General features: G+C 36.0%; 1 protein-coding gene across 4 annotated transcripts in view; it reads right to left on the bottom strand.

The window, feature by feature from the left end:
* CDC14A (cell division cycle 14A) overlaps positions 1–20,954 on the bottom strand; it is a 69,347-nt gene that overhangs the window by 36,252 nt on the left and 12,141 nt on the right. For all 4 annotated transcript variants that reach the window (XM_069789490.1, XM_069789489.1, XM_069789491.1 and 1 more), the window contains exons 3-5: positions 20,475–20,550; positions 12,892–12,984; positions 4,849–4,928 (exon numbers count right to left, since the gene is read on the bottom strand). In XM_069789490.1, coding sequence (XP_069645591.1) covers positions 4,849–4,928; positions 12,892–12,984; positions 20,475–20,516 — 215 coding nt within the window. In that variant the 5' untranslated portion in view covers positions 20,517–20,550. The remainder of the gene's footprint in view (positions 1–4,848; positions 4,929–12,891; positions 12,985–20,474; positions 20,551–20,954) is intronic.

Genomic DNA, 20,954 nt, shown 5'->3' with positions numbered 1-20,954 from the left:
TCACTGTACATAGTCAGCATCCTATCCTACAGAAAACTAATGTATGTGCTTACATTTAAGACAGTAGTCGTTTTTAATTTACTAGAACTACTTATGTGCATACAAAAAACTTTTAGATGTTTTCACTGGTGGAAGCCAAGCAATTTGGATTTCAAATGTTACACCTTTTTGTTCAACTCGGAAGCCTGTGTTTAAAAAAAAGCATAGAAGAGAAAGGAAGTCCTCTTTTCATTTCAGAATACTGGAACAGAGCACATATAGAAATCTCCTTCACAGTTTCACAATATAGGTGCTCAGACTTCTGTTGCTGATTGCATTATGGTATTATTACAGTCTTTTATGGCCAAATACATAACCACCTTGATTTTCAAAGTGTTTTACCAACTATTACCTGATAGTACTCTATTTTCTTTCAGAATGAGAAAAATCTGAATATTTCCATGAGATACAGATGTAGTATAAATCTGAGCCAGCATTAGAGCTATAAATCCCACATCCAATTTCAGTTACTGTAGCTGACCTCAATACTGCATAATGCTTTCCCTTTCACCAAACCTCTAAACACTGTCAATAACAGTTTGTTTCCCCAGCACTTGCCAATAAAGAAATAAAACCCCAAAGCTACAAACTAAAACCTAGCTCTGAAATTCATGTCTTATCTACAGATTGAACACAACAGCACTAAAATATATTTGCTTTTTCTCTTTAATAGAAAGCCAATACAAAGTAGTTTTAAGTAATCTAAAACTTAGTTTCACAATAGGAAACTGGTATTTATGATAATTTTAAATGGTGTTGGCACCATTTTCTTAAATGGAAGTGAGAAGATACAGTACAAGATCTTCAAGAGAACAGATTGTCACAAAGTGACAGTGAATCAGCAAAAAATAAGATGCAAGTGTCTCAAAGACAGTAGTGCCTTATCCTCCTGCTTTGTCTTTAGTTTTTCCTATTATAAAAACAAGCCAAAAAAACTTCCATGTATCTTTTAAGAGGGGTATTCTGATTTCCTTCCACCCCTGAACAATATTTGCTGAAGCTGTCTTTAAATGAAATACCAGCTGAAGATCTAAGCCGATTAAGGGTTTTTGAGGTCACTGAGCTAGATGAAAGTAGATCAGTTTCCCAGTGATCACTTCATGTAAACATACCTCACTACTCCAGAAAGAATCTGACAATCCTGCAGCTTCTGCCTATTGAAAGTTGTCTATTTTTTTTCCAAATAGAAGACACTTTGGATATCAAAACCCAAAACTTCTTAAATAGTGTAGCTGTTAATACCTAACTGATCACTGCTTACTGATAAACCCTTGCACTTGAAACCAGAGATGACCTATATATACTATGGAAGTTACATAACATCCAAGTTCTGGGGTCCAAGAATAAATTCAAGTCAATAAGTACTGAATACCAATGACCAGTATCTCAAAGTATTTCCTTCCTAGACCTTAGAATAGGAGGGAAGAGGTAAGACATTTGGGTTATATTTTTCATTGTACGTAAGAGTCATTTTAGTCCTTTTCAAGACATTAAAGATGTGGAAGGAGTGCAAACTTGCTCATAGCACCAATTTGCTTGTTGTATAGCTTGATGTCAAGCAGATAGACTACCTAAGGCAGTGCTACTGCTTCCAACATAGGTTTATTTGCTTGAGCCTCTGTATCATGCTGTATTTTGCACCAGAGATGTCTCAAATGTCTTAGAATGGACAGAGGAAGAAAATCATCCCAAAGGCCTTGGAAAACCAGGGAAGGAGGAATAAATTATTTCTTCCTCATTACCAGCTAATCTAAGATTGTCCCACTGCAGGCCCTCATCAGATCTACTTGCCTTTCTCTCAGCCCCTGTAATTCTTAAGCTCCTCATGCATCTGTTCCAGCCTCTTCCTATGAATTCAACTCCCAAATATCTCCTCCCTAACTATCAGACTCCCCATTTCTTACCTAGCCTCCTATCTAGTCAGGATCCGTCAGTTTATTTCTTCGGTCCTCTTTGTCTCACTTCCTGTACAGCTAGATTACACAGCCTTCTTTCCCAGCAGGACAAACTATACCACAGGTAACAAAATCTGCTTAGGCTCTAATCCAGTGCCAAGACCTGACAGAGTCCGAAGCAGCTCCAAAAGAAACTTAAGTGCTTTCCAGCCCCACGTCACGTAAGAAAGAACGCTCAAGAAATCAAGATGTTTAAGTCTTCTAGCAAAAGCTCGTAATACTATATTCCTTCTAGAAACAGCAAGACTCTGCTCAAGATTGCTTCCCTCCCATCCTCTAAAATAGCCAAAGCTGTGTGTTTAAAAAAAAAAACAGAACCCCCAAAAATGTACCAAAACCCATCCACATCACACAAAACCCCACAACCTCCCAAGGAAGCTTTAGTTTTAGCCAATCATTTATTTCCCAGCAACCCAGGGCTTGAAACACATGGACAAAGAATGCAGAGGATTTATGTTTCAGAAGACTGCCTACTCTATCCATTGATTGACCTCTTCTCCTGAAGCCGACAAATGGAATGAAGCGATTATAGTTTTGTAATCATTTTGACAACCCAGACTGCAAAAACTGAGTAGTCCCTTTGCTGGACATTGTCTTCTTCAATGTTTTCAGTTAGTATTCTCTCCTCTCAGAAACATGAAATGCTCTTTGTATATAATATAAAGTTATCTTTGGAAAATCTTGCCGTTTCTCGTATTTTTTGACCCCTCCTTTGCTGATCCCAGAGGAGCCAACTATTCTATTCTGGAATAGAATTTTATGAGTTCAAACTCACAAGGATTTGCTTTGAATAATTACTTAACACTTAAAAAGAAATTGTTTTGTGTCATTAAATTTGTTACTGTGGTTCTTATTGGCCTCACAAGAAATCACAGAGCCAATTACTTTCACTGCTCCCTACCAGTCGAGCAGAAACACCATTTTTTATTATTATTACTAATATTATCATCATTATTATTACAAGGAACTGGTTGCAAGGCAAAGGTCTATAGCCTTTGGTTTGAGCAAACAGGGTCATATGAGACTGTTCTGCAAACACATCATTCCTCCCAAGTTTTCTGTCTTAGTTTTGGGATATGACAACTAAGGTTCTTTGCTTTGTCAGAACCTCCTTCCTACACACCTTAATCTTTACTTTGACAGGGGACAAAGGAACCTAAAGATACAGCAATTTACTATAATCCCAAACAGTATATTTCTTTAATCGGCAAACAAGATACAGCTATTCTCAGGTAACACACATCCTCCACTACTAAGAGTTTTGCTTAAGCTTAAGATTCTAAAAAACTTAAGTCACTTTAGTATTAAAAGCTCTTATATGAAAGAAATACTCCTGCCAAAGTTGAACCACTGAGAATCTGATATGAAAGGGAGAATCAGGTTTATTTTTTTTAGACTCCACTGAAATGCTACATAGTAATCCCCAGAAGGAAGGGAAAGACTGCAGGGAAATATTTCACTTGTTTCCCCAAAATGATAAGGACACAGAAGAATGTATTGACACAGTTTCTGTGCTCAGAATAATAGAGTTTGCTTCAAAGAACTTCTTGTAGCAATTTTCTAATAGCTGAACCTTCTGTAAATGGAAAGGAGCAATGTAATTATTTCAAACTGGGAGAAGATCAGGAACCAAAGAATCTAAAAGGTGGAGAAAACTATATATTATGCTTTGTTTAACTTAGATCGTCACTTCTGTATTTTATATAGGATTTGGAGATGTTAAAAAAACCACTGACATGTTTAAAATAACTCTTTTTTTAATGCATTGTACCAAGTATCTTTAATTAGCTGAAAAAAATAGGGATATCAATGGCTCAGTAAACTTCTTGGGCTTTGGAGAGCTATTGATGACCAGGTCAATCTATATATTCTCTGCCAAAAAAACCTGTCACTGATTTGATACCTTTTTTAAAAATCTGTTCAGTGGTTTAAGATTTCATAGTCAAACTGGTCTTTACATACAAATCTACCATCCCAACAGTTTACACTGTATCCGGCTCCTGTACAAGCTATGAGAAGACGGACCATCTGATATTCCTTTGCCGAGTGGCTGTAGAATCAGATGAATTTGATATAGACAAGGTAGGTCTACATTTACATACGCATTGGCTGACAGTGAACACTACTTGTAAAATGCTGACTCCCCTAAAAAAGAAGATAATGACCTTCTTGCAGTTGCCTTCTATTGCCATCATTTACATAGAAATAGTGTGAGCTATTATCACTCATAAAGCACAAAGGCATTTCATGGTCCACACCATGAAAAAAAACCTGGAAGTCTCTTTATTAGATAGGCATGATAGCTAAAACTCCTCAGATTCAAGTCTCAGTATGACCTTAGCACAGAGAATAAAGACAGATTGATAGAAATTATCTCCGATTCATTGAAAACAGAAAGGCAAAGCAATTTAATAACTCGAACATCAGTACTTGTTCTGTAAAATAGAAAAAAATATAACAGCATAAAATCCCTTTCATTCATTTAAGTCTAGCTGGTTAGGTACTAGGTAATTTAAAAAATCTGAATTATTTCCAAATAGTAAAACATGATACATGATGAAGAAAAGTTTTAATTGCTGAATCACAAACGTGCTAAGAACTGTTTCCAAAATCTGACATTTTGCAAGACTGGGAGTCTTACTTAAGACTTAAATCAATCTAAATGGCTTTATTACTCCAACACAGAGCAAGTAATTCCACCAGAAGTAAAAAATAGTTTTTCTGGAGGTCAGTCATTTTTATACAATGTCTATATCAGACATGAAACCCTTTTTTGGGAAGGCAATCTGAAAAATGTATATTCAGCAAATTCCAAAACACAAAAAAGTTAGGCCCATTTCTCACGTTCACATACCTAAATGGAAGATACGGTGGATTAGATCCAGACAAAAGTGTTCTGTAAGCTTCTTCTGGTGTTTTCTTCAAGTATATTACCTAAAATAGATGGGGGGAGAGGATTAAAAAAAAAAAAAAAAAAATCAGCCCTGAGCCTGAAAAAGTCATTAACTACATGTAAGCTTCCCCCCAGCCCACTAAACTCCTAAGAATGTATACTATACTCCTTCATGACCAACTCCTATGACATTTACAGGTCAGAAAAGACGTACCTACACGAAGTAAAAGACTCAGAAATCAACAGAAACTGGTATTTCTGTTTTGTGTCATTCCCCTCCCTTAAAAAAAAATTAATTAAAAAAAATCACATGGTGCTGCAACTGAGAGACTTTAGACAGACTCAACATCATACTAAGATGAAAAATAGGCATCTATACTAGGAGTTCTCTGTCCAACTTCAGATAAGTCAAAATATTATCACAGCAGATGACAAAGGAAACATTTCTCCACCACAGCTAAGTGGAAGATTTTCCAACACAAATATTTTTTGATTCTTAATTTTCAATATCAAACTACAAATTAACAAATTAACAAGCGGAACCTGTTACTATGAGACCAACACATAGTTAGTGTAACACCCTAAGACAAGGCTCATTCTGCTATTGCTGAACACTATCAGCTGCATGGGCCCGAGTAAGAAATTAGAATACAACCACATCTTGTTGCATTTCAGTTCCGATTTGTACAGTAAAACTGGTCCTTAAAATAAATCTAATTTGGACTACATATTAAGCAAGTGCATTATTTACATAAAAAGACTTCATCTAGTTTGGAGTGGCATATTTCATGCGCACAAATATGTTTTGCAAACAAATCCACACGATTTTCCTAGCCATTTCCCCCCAACTCACCTTACAACCAGCCCCTACAGGGCTACTTTTTAGCTCTATGCACATTTAACTCTTGAATGTAAAGTATTCTAATAATTATTTTCTTAACCAAGACACAGGTTAGTTCCCAATCTAAAAGCTTTATTCAACTTTTGACTTGAGCACATTAGAATATAAGTAAGTGGTGGTCACTCCCAGAATATTTGCAATTTGCTTTACGTCTAGAGTCATGAATTCTTAGTATTCTGTAAGATGTCAACATAGAAGGTAGATTTTCTCGCATTTCTTCCTCAAGCATGGACAAGGCAGACAGAAAAGACAAGACAAGGATAAATCAAAAAATTGACTCAAGCAAAACAGCCTGAAAAACTCTTTGCCATGACACAATGAAAAGAGGGTCCAGAATCATCTGTTTTCCAACTACCACCTATTTCACTGCTTTGAACAACTAGTCTAATTTTGGACCAAACCCCTCTACACAAACTGATTTGCCTTCAAAAGATAAAATTCCCTGACATGGAGTTGTACTTCAGTCTCATTCTCCAGCATTGCTGCTCCACTCATCATGGTCACACTGATAGCATGGAACAGTATAATCAGTACCCAAAAAGACGAACAAACCTCACTTATCTTCAAATGTTAAATCTCAATACTGCAGCAGTGTCAATATTGCTGTTTCATTTAGCAGAAGTGCCCAACATGTTTCTCAGAATTAATGTCCCTGTATTTGCCAGAACTTCCACATTCCCCCCTCCTTAATCTCTGAAAGCAATGCATCCTTTCCACCATCAAAACAGACCACAATTTCTATATGAAAACCATTCCGTTTATTCTGTGTTATCAGAACAATTGTTTCTAACTCAATTATTGGATTATTTGTTGTTGGGGTCAAACCAGTGATTACTAATATTGGAACAGATTGAGAGATTTACTTAACGGATAAATGTATTTACTTAATGTAAAAAGTCAAGTGGCCCATTTCTTTTTATTTTTAAGCAGTAACGGTCTATCTACAGCAATGATTGCTAACTAATGGTACCAACTTCATGTTTTCAACCCCTGCAGCATAGCAATGCTATTCTGCTTTCACAGTTATTTGTAAAAGACTCTTTTAGTTTGTGACTTCTTCTTTATATTTCTTTTATAGTCCCCCTCACCACAAAGGTTTTGCATTTAAGAACAATACATCTTTGCAATAGGTTTCTGAGGGGTGTATTTCAGAGAAAAATACTGATTTTATTAATGACAATTAATGTCAATAATCACATCAATTAGCTTACATTTAAAGCCTAAATTCCTGCTTATAGTGAAAAGATCCTTAGAGGGTAGTTCAGAGGACTTCAGAGAAAGATGAGTTTCCATCTTACACAGTTAGGGAGTCAGAAATCTGAAGTAGGGGCAAATTTGTACTACATGAATGTTTTCCCAATGCTGCAGTTTTTATTTCACAGAAGTTATGGTACTTCAAAGCTGTTTCTGCTCAAGAACCAAACACTGCTAGTTGTCTGTCCACAAAGCTCATAATAAAGACAGTAGGATGGAAACAGGAAAAAGATATTAAGAACACAAAAGGAAGGAGGAGAGGGAAAGAAACACTGAACAGAGCTCCTGAAAAGACAAAAGTATCGCAGATGTCAAGAATAATGCAATAACTGAAGGAGGAACAATAATGAAATGGAGAAGGAAACACTACAGTACATGTCTTCAGTACTTAAAAAGTAGTGATATCCATTAAGAAAAACTGAGGAGACCATTTTCTGACTCATCTTTATCAATGAAAACTCAGCAACTGAAACTTAGCTTCATTTTTTAATCTGATGAATCTTCAGAGTGCTTTCATTCTGCAACATATACAAACAAAAAAACCCCAAACACAAAAAGCCTGTTTTGACTAGTTTGTATAAATTGAACCTGTATCTAAGAAGTAATGTGAATAAAAGCCTTTAAAAAAAATCACTTTCCAGATAATAACTATTTTCTTACAAGAGTTGTTTTACAAGGGACAAGGTTCTCTTCCCTTTCCCTACTGTCACTACTGCAACTCGTATCATGTGGCACTGCTACCTGTAAAACAAAAAAGACTCAGCAAATACTGAAAATTTTCAAATTTTTCTTTCTCTAACATTTCCATTCTTATGTTCTCAACTTCCTGAATAATGAGGTGGTTAAAAGATAAAGATCTCTACAGTTGGGACACTATGCAGGCACACGACATGTAGCAATACTGGCCACATACACAATGCCAAGAAAATTCATACCATATATCCTAAAAATTTTACAGAACAAAAAGGGAATTAGTATTTTGCAAGTCCACCTTAACACTCATACACAATATTTCAACTACAATTTGGATTCATCTTGTTCCCACCTGTACCTGCCTTTTTCAAATTAGAAGTATAGGGAACAGAACCACCCCAGAGCTGCTAAGTTATCACAAGAATTCTGTGAAGCCCATCTAAAGCAATCTGAAGGAAAGTGTTGCTTGAAACAGCAGAGGCTGTACACACTGCAGTAACTGAAAAGCCTTTTTACTTGCTGACCCTCCAAGGGAGGGATTATGGATTTGAGTAGTGTGATATGCTTAGATTACAAGAGAACAAACCCTTAAAGCTTCAGGTAGGGATGAGAAGTCTAATTCATATTTTTAAATTAGGGAAAAACTCTACTGCCAGCAAATGACTGAACATGTCACAGTAGTTCACTATTACCCAGTCATTTGCTGTAATAAAATTACAAACTTAAGAATTCAACAGCTTTTCTCCCTTATTGGCATTACAGAAGTCTAATAAAAGCTGTTACTACCAACATACACACTTAAAGTAATTGTGAGACAGAAATATGACCCGCCCATCTGCTATCTACAAGGAAAAGGAAAGAGAGCTCACTGGATCTCTTTTCAGAGTTTGCCACAGTATGAAAGCATTATGTTTCACCGGGAGTGCTCAAAAGTCAGATTTTGGTCCACTAATCAAGTTTTGATCTTTGAAGAATTGCAAGTGATAACTACTAGGTAGATTACTGGTCTTCTACAAGGGTAGAATTAAAGCTCTAGGTTTACCAGGAGGAGCAAGTGTCATACATATATGTTCTCTCTTCCCCCTGCCCCATTTCTCTAGAAGTACAAGAGCAGTCACTTGTACAAACACACTAGTATTCCTCCTGCTCTTCTCCCCCAGGGAATTCAAACCTTACTAGGTAGCAGAGTACACAACCAGGTAGGGGTTCCTTGGTTTCCAACCAGAAAAGAAACATAACAAATACCTTAAGAATATGGAAAGAGGGACCCAGCCCCATTCATCCATATGTTATCAGACAGGAGAAAATGCACTCTCCTTCACAATTTCTCCAAGAACGAATTCTTTGATGACAAGTGGGGAGTTCATGTAATCACTTCAGTATAATTCAGTTAAACCTGCTCCCTCTCACCCCCCTAGAAACCACTAGGGACAAACTGAGTCAAACCAGACTACTTTAGTTTTGGTATGCATGAAAGTACTTGTAATACTACTTTAAGACAGTTTTTAGACTTTTTTTTCTTTTTTTTTTTTTTTTTTTTTTTTTTTTTTAAATCAACTGTTGTGGAAGACTACATAAAAAATCCTAACAACTAAAATAAGTCTCCAAACAGATGAAGGGAAAAACAAAGCAATGCTACCTTTAAAATATTCTCTGTAGTGCCTGGTAAGACTTTACAAAGCCTAGTAGCACCATGTTTCTGACATCACTGAACAATGTGTTGTAGTCTTGGCCTTTTAGGAGGAACCCTGAACTTCTCTGTAAGATCAGTGAAGTCCGTGTGTTCGTTCTTCTGTTCTTGTAACACTTTAAATATTTTTTTCTTCTTAATCTGAATTTTATGACAGAAGTAATCTTCGCAGAATTCTTAAAGGCAAGGGCAATAATTTAGCAACTGGACACGATTAGCCCAAATGTACTGAAAGTCCATTGTAAAACCTGAAATTTAGAAAACGTATCTTCTTAAGATGCGACTTAAAAACAGGCAAGCTATTGCCAATAAAGTTTTAAGACTTAACTTTCACTTAAATTTATGACCCTCATTAAAGTATTTTAATAGCTATAGGGTATTTCAGTATAACATGTCTAAGAAGCTGTTTAATGGAACAATCTAAGTTGCATAACCACCACTGGAAACCCATTCCTAGAACCTGATCCACAGTTTTCCACGTTTCATTTTACACTTAATATTTTAACACCAGGACAAATAAAACAAGACTTCACAATTAACTTTCATACATTGGTAGAGTTCATAGCTATAAGACTTTCTGGTCTCAAAAAGCTTGTATAATCGAAGAAAAGACATAAAATCTAGAAGGCCTTGGAGTATATATGTATCTATCACAATTTGTGATATTCAAATTGTGATAGATCAAATTGCCGATTACACACAGTTCTTTTACTGAAGAATACAATTAGATCCCTTCAGGTCAGGAATTGCCCTGTCACGTAACCCAAGAGCGTACATCTACTGCATCTGACTGAATGTATCATTTACAGGTAAAAAAAATGCAAATATTATTTCTTGAGTGTGAAATGAATATGCCTGGATTACAAAAGCTAAGCTTCTGCATTTAAAAAACAAGAATTAGATTATTAGGTAGATCATAAATAACTTTTTAGAATAAACAAATATTCATTTTATGAATTTATTGGCATTAGTATCAATCATAATAGAACAAGGTGAATGAACTCCCATAACACTTGCAAGTTTAGGAATATACATCTATAGAAATATTTCTGGGATGACATACTTATGTAACATATTAGATATCTTTGTGCAAACTGTTTTCCAACGTTATACTAAGTTGAGATGAATTGGAAAGTGACCGTAAGGTGTTTTCAACAAGAGAACAAATACTTTTTTTGTACTGGTAACACAGTATTAGTAAAAAAATATTCTTGGTACACAGTGTGTTCAATGATCAGAAGATACTTAAAACATCTACTAGTCTGACAGGAGAGTAACAGTATCAAATGCAGATGTAGATCACTTGCATGTGCTAGCAGTTAAGAGCTATAAGCAGCTTAAAACAGGCTAGGGTAGGGTTAAATGTGCATGCAGTTGTGGCACACTAATTTAACTTATTGTACACATAAGCTACCAACTCCTTATGTGATGTACCACCCGATATCCATCACAAAGTACACACACAGTCACACCACGGTACACATACTATGTGCTCCTCATCTCAGCTTTCTTTAGAGGGGTTTCTGCTGCCCTCCCCCTGCAGTGCATGCGCTTATCCTAGCTTTACCTGCTGAGCAGCTCCTTCAAATAAGGACTACCAAATATACCAGACTGTTCCCATGTTTAAGTCTTAAATACTGTAAATATGGCATAGTCTTACTTAGCTGATCAGTCCTCTAATTGGAGGTCTGTCTTGCACCTTATGTACCTCCTCACTTTTCTGTTCCTACAACCTGTCTTTGCAAGTTCTCTTTCAGTAGCATACTCTCCTTGGGTCTAGCTAATACTGATAAGGGCCTTTTAACCCCTTATCCAGAGAACCGCTACTTAGTTGAGATAGTCATATAACAACAACTTCACAAGGGGAATAAAAAGATAATCTTATCCTATTCAAAATGCCAGTGTTCTACCCTTTCCAAGGCTTCTAAGATGTATTGGAAGGTGAAGGCAGGATCAGACAAAAGCAATCCAGTGAAGGCAATTAGATGTTGTAATATACACATGTGCTAGATGCATGTTCTCTAGCTATAGGCTTAATTAGACCAGCTTTAAAACACAAAGTGAATCTTTCTAAATACAGACTGGAGACACAATGATGCAAACAGAAAACAAAAAGCAGTCTGAATGGAATGACTGAAGTTCCTTTACAAACTATAGTATGGGAATCATTACTGAAGATGCTACAATTTAGACAGATTTTGGATCTGAAGGGACTGCAAAGCTTATAAAGATATGCTATCAAATTTGGAGGCTCCTTAAACAGAATATAAAACACAAAACTGGAAATTTATTCCAGCATTATTAAATATAACCTTGTATAGTCAAAAACTTTAACAAACTTAGAATGTTCTAACTCATTTGTTCTTACTATTTGTTTTGCAGAGTTGTTCCATCACGTCTACTCCCAAGGGTTAAAAATCTAATCCAAAGATTTTTGAAATTTGAACTTCTCCCCAATTTTTTTCCAAATTCCAATCCCGAATCGTTAAAATTAAATAGATCTTCTTTCTCAAGAGCATTTACACACTAGCCCATACTTGTACTAAAACATTTGGTTTAATTACAAGAATCTGCAACGTAAATTCTTTCAATATTATCATCTGCATTTATTTAGCTTTGCTATCAGCATGACCTCAGGCCTGAAAGAAATATACCAGCTTTCACACAGCCTAAAGCCTGGCTTGACAGACACTTCCAGAACTCAGCTGACCATGTGGATGTCAGCTCAGGACCAGCAGCTTGTTAGGTTGAATACTTTATCAGCGTAAAACATGCTATCACAAAGACTCTTCGAGTTTTCTACAAGAGTGCTCCACTTCTGGACAGTAGAGCATGAACGTGAAATTGAAGTTTGAGCACAGTGCTATGAAGTGGGTGTGCAAGTGTCAGCTTGGGACTATCAAAACTTACATGATATCATAATAAATTAGGCTTCTGTAACTACGACAGCCCTGTGTATTGCATATTATCTGTAATATCAGAAGGCTGAAATCCCTCAATTTTTCCATTATTCTGGGTAGGCTATGAAAATTAACTGAGAAAATAAATCCATCCAATAATCACTATGCCTCTGGTCTAGTAACTTTAAGAAAGGCTGTGCGAAACAGCTTTCTTCTTCCCAGCATGAATCTCACTACTACCATGAGCAGCAATTGATCCCAAGAGTGCCAAGCTTAGAGGTAAGTTTGTGGTTTGCATTTTTGACATTCAAGAAAATGGTATCCTATGGGAAACATGCACATGATCTGCCAAAGCCGTTCCCTGTGTAGTAAAGTAAATGGAGTTAAGTGCCAAAGACAGGGCCTCCCTAAAACTCATACAGCAGAATTTTCAAAGACAGCTTAGAGAAGAATCAAATGATAATCTGCCTACCTCCCTAAAGGACCATCCCTTGAGTTGCTATTTTACACATAACATATGTCTCTTAAGGAAAGTTAGAAGTATCCATGTGATAAATAATACTTACAGCATATGCACCTATTAAAAATGCCGCATTTGCTCGTTTCCGCTGGTCAAAACTAGTATAGTACACTATCTTCTTTCTGGATAGACTGAAATACTGTTTAAATAAAAAAAAAAAAAAGACAGCATATTTACTGAGAGACTAATACACTTTAAAAATACTTTAAAAAGTCATTTTTCCAAAACTGAAAAATAAGTCCGAAAAAATTCTTATAGAGAGATTCTTAATATTAAAGGAGACAAAATTACTGATACCATGAACAATCTTCTTACATTATAGATAAGAGTGCAGGGAAACAGCCGCTGTATCAGGACAGATCTCTTAGTTTTCTCTGCGAAAATGTCCTATAAAATGCAGTTGAACCAAAACATTCAATATAAAATACTGGAATTTTTTTTTCCAAGTTTAAATATTTGAAAAATAGGTATGAACATTGATTAAAGGCATTAAAATTTTCAGACTAAAACACCCTCCTATATGTTCAATCTCTTTAGCACATAATTCTGTGGAGAAGAGAAAAGCTGAAGCAATCAATCTTATAGGCATTTTATAAGTTAAACACCACTCTTCCATCTATACTACCTAAAAATGGGGTGACACATCTTTAGAAAGCTTCAACAGCAAGAATTTATAAAAGAAAATAAATTATTGCAAAAGTGAAAAGCCTGAAAAAAAAGGTTAGGCAGAGACAAAACTAGTAACACTTGCAATTCTTCTTTAAGAAGAAAAGAAGCCTCTGTCAGAATCCTGTGGACAAAACTCCCATTGAAACCAAGACCAACAAGCACCAGAAAAAGAACAATAATGACAAACTGCAGCAAAACTATTTAAAGCTAGAGAGAGATAAAATTGTCACTTAAAAAGGCAAGTTGGACGGTTTATTGCTTTTTTTTTTTTAGCTTAATGAATTGCTACACCTTCATTATATTCTGCAACGCTGTCAGTCATGTTTTTCCTGATAGTTTCTGCAGTACTACTACGCTTGTGAGGAAGTCATCAACAGACATACTGGATTCTGCTTCTAAATATTTGAAGCGCATTTCTATTTTTAAAAGTTGCACATTTTGTAAACTGCCTTTATACCAGTGCTGCTGTTACCCACTTCAGGTTTTTAACTCCAATTTGACAATTCTAATTTACTTTCTTTTCCTACTCTTGGCAGTGATGACACTTGGGGGTGGGAGATAAGGTAACTGCTGCAGAATTGTTTTATTTATTTAAGTAGTGCCAACTGTATTTCACTTCCACAAATCTATAAACATTGACTCTCATCTTAAATCTTGCTGCAAATCTTAGGACAGCTTTAACCACAGAATCAAATTTTGAAAAAAACCAAATAGCTTATAAACTCAGGAGAAAACTAATGTATGTAGCACAGCAAGCGTCTTACTCCCACCACCCCCCAGGAACAGCACCTTTAATAGCAGTTCTAACTGTACATTCCAGCCTGGTCTTATTACCCACAACTTCCATAGGTAGAAGGAGTGAGAGTTTACGCAACTGAGTATATCTAAATAGGACTGTAACTCCTCAGATAGCTGGTTGCTGTTGATTGGAAGAGGTCATCTCTTGAGACCAACAGCAACATCTCCCTCAGTGTATATGCAAACATACAAAGCACAAGTAGTTATTTAATTAGTGAAGCATTCAATTATTAAAACTTGACAAAATTAATGCTGGTATTTAAAGATCCCTCCTTTCTTCCCCCTCCTCAATTTTTTAATTTTAGTGTTCTCTGACTGCAATTCCACCCATGATGTGTAGGTGGGATAAGATTACAGGAGTTATGCAACTTCAATTATAACTTGTTGACTACTACTTCTTTTAAAGCAAAGTTGTTTCCAACAGTTTACAGTTCACCTGAAATACTATTTTAAACTGCAAAAAGCATATTCTGCTAGCTAGCTGGAAGTAAGTTCTATGTAATAAGACCATATTTCTTGTTTTATTTTATGGAATGGATTCTTTTATTCATATAGGTATGTCAAGTCATTCCAATTTTGAGACGCTTTTGTACCTGAAGTAGCCAAAAAGTGACAGTTCACCTTAAAAGTTCCCCAAACATTTAAATGAAAGCAATGTATCATTTTCATTGCTTCATTTTCAAAATGTAAGGGTTTAATCCTTATGAGCCATATTGCTATATGAAACATTTAAATGTTTTTTGAATCCTGACTAAAATTTTAACAAAAAATCGAAACCTGACATTAACTAACAGCTTACAGCATAGCAACCAGAGGAAAACTCCATCAGGATTTTACTTTTCAGAAGCCTATAAAACAAACCATTGTTTTTATTTGCACGAGTTACAGAAAATCAAGTTTTACAGTCAGTGTTTGCTAAAGTGTCAGTGCAAAGCCTCTTTTAACATTAACACACAAATTCTCAACTCAGTACACTTTCAATATCAATACTAAGCTATATGATCTATTTTTAAAAATATTGATTTTCTGGCCATGTTTAATAAGCCAAGTCTATTCCTTTGGCTAGGTTCAATGATAACAAGTGCTAAAGACAGTTCTTTAAGGTGACTGTTTTTACAGCTCCAGAGCGCCACCTGAATGGATTAGGGCTTTAGTTCCCTTAGATACTGTGCAACTCAGAAGAACAAAAAAATGTTTCAAATAAGAATTCTTCAATACAGGTTGTCTACAGGATAGCTATAGTTAGAGATAATATAGTAACACAGTTACAAATAATCTTTTTTCTAAAACAAAACTAATACATGCACTATTAAGCACTAAAGATACTTGTCCTTACCAGTAAGAAAATTTTAGCAGTTTCACGCATCATTAAAAGATATAAGGTAACAACATAACAGAACAGTATCTATCAAGATACATCCCTGAGGAATATACTTACAGACAATCTTTTGAACTAAAAGCAGAGGTTACATGAGAAGTGTGGCAGGTTTTGTTTCAGGTGATAAAATTAATAATTCACTGGGTACATGAAAGGGTTCCAGAACAAATTATTTTCATTGTGAAATTACTGTGGGTTTTTTTTAATAATATATCGGTTCTTGTTTCTTGAAGACCTCAAGAGAGATTTACTTGCACAGAAATTGATGACAGGCTTAGAAGGTGACATTGTGGACAATTACTAGATTGATATCTGTTTAGAATCACCAGATTATTTGACAATATTTTATTTAATAGATATGGTTTAATATACTTGCATTGTTCAAGCAAGAAATAACTGCAATATGTTTAATATGCCTGGATCAATGCAAATACTATTTTTATATATATACACAGGTATATAGATCTAATGTGTACATATAAATAGCAGTGAATACAAGGCTGGCAAACTGTTGATGGAAAATGATGTATTAAAACACGTACACACAACCCTGCCTCAAAATCTAAGCTGTCCTAAAGGAGATGCATGCAAATACTATAATTCCATGTGTATGTCCAGCAGTTTGTTTATATTAAAACAAAAATAAACCAAACCCCTCTGTGATTCAGCAGCAATACAATTAGCGTACGTGAAATGTTAACCCCATAGTGCATAAGCCTGCCAAATCTTCCCTCTCCTGCCTTTGATCTTCTGCACTTATATCATTTACCTCAGCAACACTCCCTCTCTGATTACCCATCCTTCTAGATTTATTGAGATTGTGTAAGGCTAGACACACATAAAACACAGCAGGTTTTTTAAAGCAGTTTTTATGAAATCAGACTTGTTTAAACAGAAGAAAACAATATTTGTTTCATAAATGAATCATGGTTGCTTAGTCAAGCATTTTTTCCCCAAACAGAACTCAAAGAACAAGTAGGAAGATAGCACAGCCAAGCATTTTTTTCTTGCTGTTGACTTGGCTGCTCAGGATCATTTCCATAGCAATCAGCAATCAAAACATTACAAATATAACAAGGTCAGAAAGGTTTTCCTGTAAAACATAACTAGGACTTCAGCTCCAACTTTTTCAGCAAATGGATATCTGAATAAATTTTTTGGCTCTTCAGAACAGAACTACTTACTGTTTTTAAAATCAGTCAGCATAAAGTTACAATAGTTTACTTTAAAATATTGGTCTGCCATTAGTGCATTTCAAACTGGTACCCTCCTCCTTCCTCACCTGTCCCCCAAGAAAGGAGGGGAAAGCAGAAGGCTGCCTCCATGCCTAATTCCTCTCCCAAAACAGAAATAGATATAGCTGAAAGACTTGGAGAAGTTTTGGGGGTTGGTTTGTTTTAATGAGATCTTATACTCTCATTTCTCCTGTTCCTATTCATAGAAGTTTTAAACTTAATAAAAGCCTAAGTCTTAAATTCCTTTTGAGACACCACATACACACAAAACCCATCGTGTTCTGTGAATAACGTTTTTGTGCCATGCTTCTTTTAAAGACTCTTTTCATAAGAAAAGTACATGAAGTGCGTACCCAACCAGGTATATACCAAATCATGGCAGGAGTCATCTGGGTTTAAGGACTGTGATTGCCTCAGGGTCCCAAAAGCGTTGCAGTGGGGCACCAGCAACCATCCTGCAGCAGAAGCTAGATTTCCAGAGAATTATAATCTGCACTGCCTTTTACTTCCCATGATCAGCCAACTCCTGCTGTTGATGAGGGGCACAGTTACCCTTAATGCAAGGGTATGCAAACAGCAGGTTGCACAACAGGACTCTTTCTCCATGTTATTAGTCCTATCAGCACTTCCCACCTCTGAAACGCTGATCACAGGCTGCCTACATGTCCCCCTGGTACCACATGAGACTTGCCACACTTTTGCTGCTGCAGTTGCTCATTGCATCAATGCCTTGCTGGCAGGTAAGTCACAGGTCATGAACTTGTCTTACACACACTTTCTGCATGAGATTTCTCTGTCCTGCACCTGACCATCTGTACTCTTCACTTAGCACTGCAATTATGTTTGCTTTTTTCAAAAAATAGAAAAGTTACATTAAAATGACATCACAGTTTGCTAGATCAACCCTGCAAGTGTCAGAGTTACTAATACACTTTCAATTTGGCTCCCTTGTGTATTTTTTCCATTATAATATACAATCTTTGTATCACCATGATTACAAGCCATTTATGACAAGCAGCTTGCCTCATTCAATGCAGATGATGGTCTTATTATAAGAATAAAGTCTGTAGAGACATTCCTGTTTAATACTGAATCATTTAAAAAAACAAACAAACAAAAAAACCAAACAACCAAGTCCTGAGGTATTTATTAGCTGTGTTCTTATTTTCTGGGTGAAACTCTTGGTACTTAGGGTCCAGTTTGAAGGCATTCTAGTTCAACTATAGAAGTATGAAGGTACACTTCAACAGTAATACACAAGACTGTATTCAGGTCCCAAACTGATCACAGTCTCAATTTGAATCTAGAAAAAACAGAACTAATCTCACTAGCTCTCATTGGCACAGTGAAAGTTAGAATAGTAGGTTTATCATTGGTTCTTCTCTGGAGTAACCGCTTTACAAAGCGGGCATTCTCCACAGTCTAACTCAAATGTAAGGTCACAAACAGCAGAATTAAGGTTAAAAAAAATAATAGATTCTTAGTTGGGTGAGCATCATTGGTCATGTGTTTGAATGGGATAGTGGCACTAGAAAATAGGCTGGTAAGATAACATATTTATTTGTAAACTCTATTTAGTGTTAACACAGACATGGCAAATCCAATGTTTTCCCAATATGAACACAGGCATTCAAAATTAGGAATATTAGAGTTTAATTTGTAACTGATTTTCTGTACTAAGCAGCAATGTAAATTTTCACTAGAAGCACTTTTTTACAAAAAGGTTATAGCAATTCTAAAAACCCCTCAATTTGCAGAACCTCCTCTTAAGACTACCTGACTTTAAGTCAGCACACCCCTGGAGGCAGCAGACAGCACGAATCAACTTGCACAATGGTTTCATTTGTGCAGCAAACATTAGTCCCAAAACATAATGGCATTTTTAATACAGGAATCCTCTTAACAGTGGCCAATGTTATCACATATGCTGTCCCATTTTCCCCTTCTGTCAGTGACAGCTCTAATATTTTATATTTCTATAGATTTTAAATGTCATATTTAGTAAAGAGTCTCCTTGATATTTGCACACAAGTGATATTAACTAGTACTTTGGAATTAAAACATGTTTCATTTCTTGCAGTTGATAAATTTTCTATATATGCTGCAAACCACCTTTTCCACAGGCATTTGGAGACCAGGTTAAATCTACAGCTATGCGCTCAGTGTACTGAGTCTTGCTGGAATGGAGTTCGGTTTTCTCCATAGCAGCCTGCATAGTGCTCTGTTTTAGATTTGTGACTAAATCTGCATTGATAACACACCAATGTTTTAGCTATTGCCAAACAGTACTTGTACAGCATCAAGGCCTTCTGTTTCTCACTCTGCCCCCACAGCAAGTAAGCTGGGGTGGGCAAGATGCTGGGAGGGCACATAGCCAGGACAGCTGACCCAAACTGACCAGAGGGATGTTCCATACCATATACCATCATGCTCAGCAATAAAACTGAGGAGCAGTCTTTCTAAATTAGCAGTTGCTCAGAGACTGACTAGGCATTGGTATGCTGGTGGGAGGCAGCGAGTGATTGACTTTGCACCATTCGTTTTGTTCCCTGCCCCATCTCTCCCCACTTCTTATTCCCCACTTAAATTGCCTTTATTTCAACCCACAAGTTCTACCTGGTTTTGTTCTTTTGATTCTCTCCCCTGTCCCACACTGGGCTTGGGGCAGTAGAGAATGAACAGCTGCCACATGTTTAGTTTCTGGCCAGTGTCAACCCACACCAGGCTTGTGGTTTTATGATGGGACAGTGTTGTTAGAACAAAATTCAGTCACGGTGATCTTCAGAATTAACTACTGCGTTTACAGATTCTAGACAACTTTATAATAAAAGGACCAACACTTTGCAGTCAAAAGAAAAACTAATGTAGTATCCAAAGAAGATAGCAAAATTTTCTATCTTTAGTGAAGAGCAACTCAAAATTGCCTTGAATCAGCAATCATTATATGGAAGTAAGAAAGCTTCTACAAATTAATTGATAGGGAGTGACACTTCTCCAAGACAGACAAAAGGAACGATTTTTATATGTGTAAAAACACATTTCGATAACACTTATTAGAAGCAACATTTTATTAAATTGAATGAGATTTAGAAGTTTTAACTTTTCCACTGAGTGAGACTTAGTTCAGATAGTGTGATTTCAGGGCCCATGTTTTGTTCTTCTTCACAGGTGTGAGGGTTTTTTTTGTTTGGTTGGTTCGTTTTTTTAATAGCTGTTTTAGTTATTCATACTAGCATACCCATGCTGCAAACCCATGAAATATCCAGTGTGGTTTTTGTTACTATTGTCTTGAAACTGTAAGGTTACAAAAAATAAAAAAAAAAGATGAACACAGCCTTCAGTGCCTCACCTACTAAGCAACAGTGACAGCATATTCATTTTTTTCCATTCTTCAGAGGGAAAAGAATTCAGAACAAAGAATAACCCTAAAGCTTAGTAGTAACTATCTAGATAATGAGCACCTAACAACCACTTTCAAACTGGATGATACATTTTAGTTGAATTTCAAAACACAAAAATATAGGAACATTGTTTTTAAACAAAGCTTACCTTTAATTTCTTATTTAGCTTACAGCAGTACCTATACAACATTGCCAAATTTAAAGGTCCAAAGTCTCCGTAGAAACTGGGAGAAAAAGAACAAAAAAAGTGTTATTTATACAAGAGCTAAGCAAATTTCAACATGAATGTTGTTGATAGTTAAAGCTGCAGTAACTTTTGGGGGATACTGACTAGCCAATATATATGGTACAACAGATAAGCCCTTCACTGATTCATTTAAGAGGAAGATAGTAACAATGAATTTGAAAGCATTTGTAGCTTCAGTTTAAGATGCTCTGGTAACTACCCTTTCCATTACATACGGACACTAACTACAGAATTTTTTCTTCATCCCATGATATCCAGTCTGGTTTTGGCCAAAACTACAGAGTGAAGAACTTCAAGACACGATCTACTCCCCTTTAAGCCATGTTGATGTCATCCTAGATAAAGGTTCCGCAACTGCTGAATATGAGAATATCTCATTAG

Source organism: Haliaeetus albicilla, chromosome 8 (genome assembly GCF_947461875.1).
Source record: "Haliaeetus albicilla chromosome 8, bHalAlb1.1, whole genome shotgun sequence".
Lineage (NCBI taxonomy): Eukaryota > Metazoa > Chordata > Aves > Accipitriformes > Accipitridae > Haliaeetus > Haliaeetus albicilla.
The sequence above is the reverse complement of the archived record's forward strand: the minus strand, read 5'-3'. Positions and strand labels throughout refer to the sequence as shown.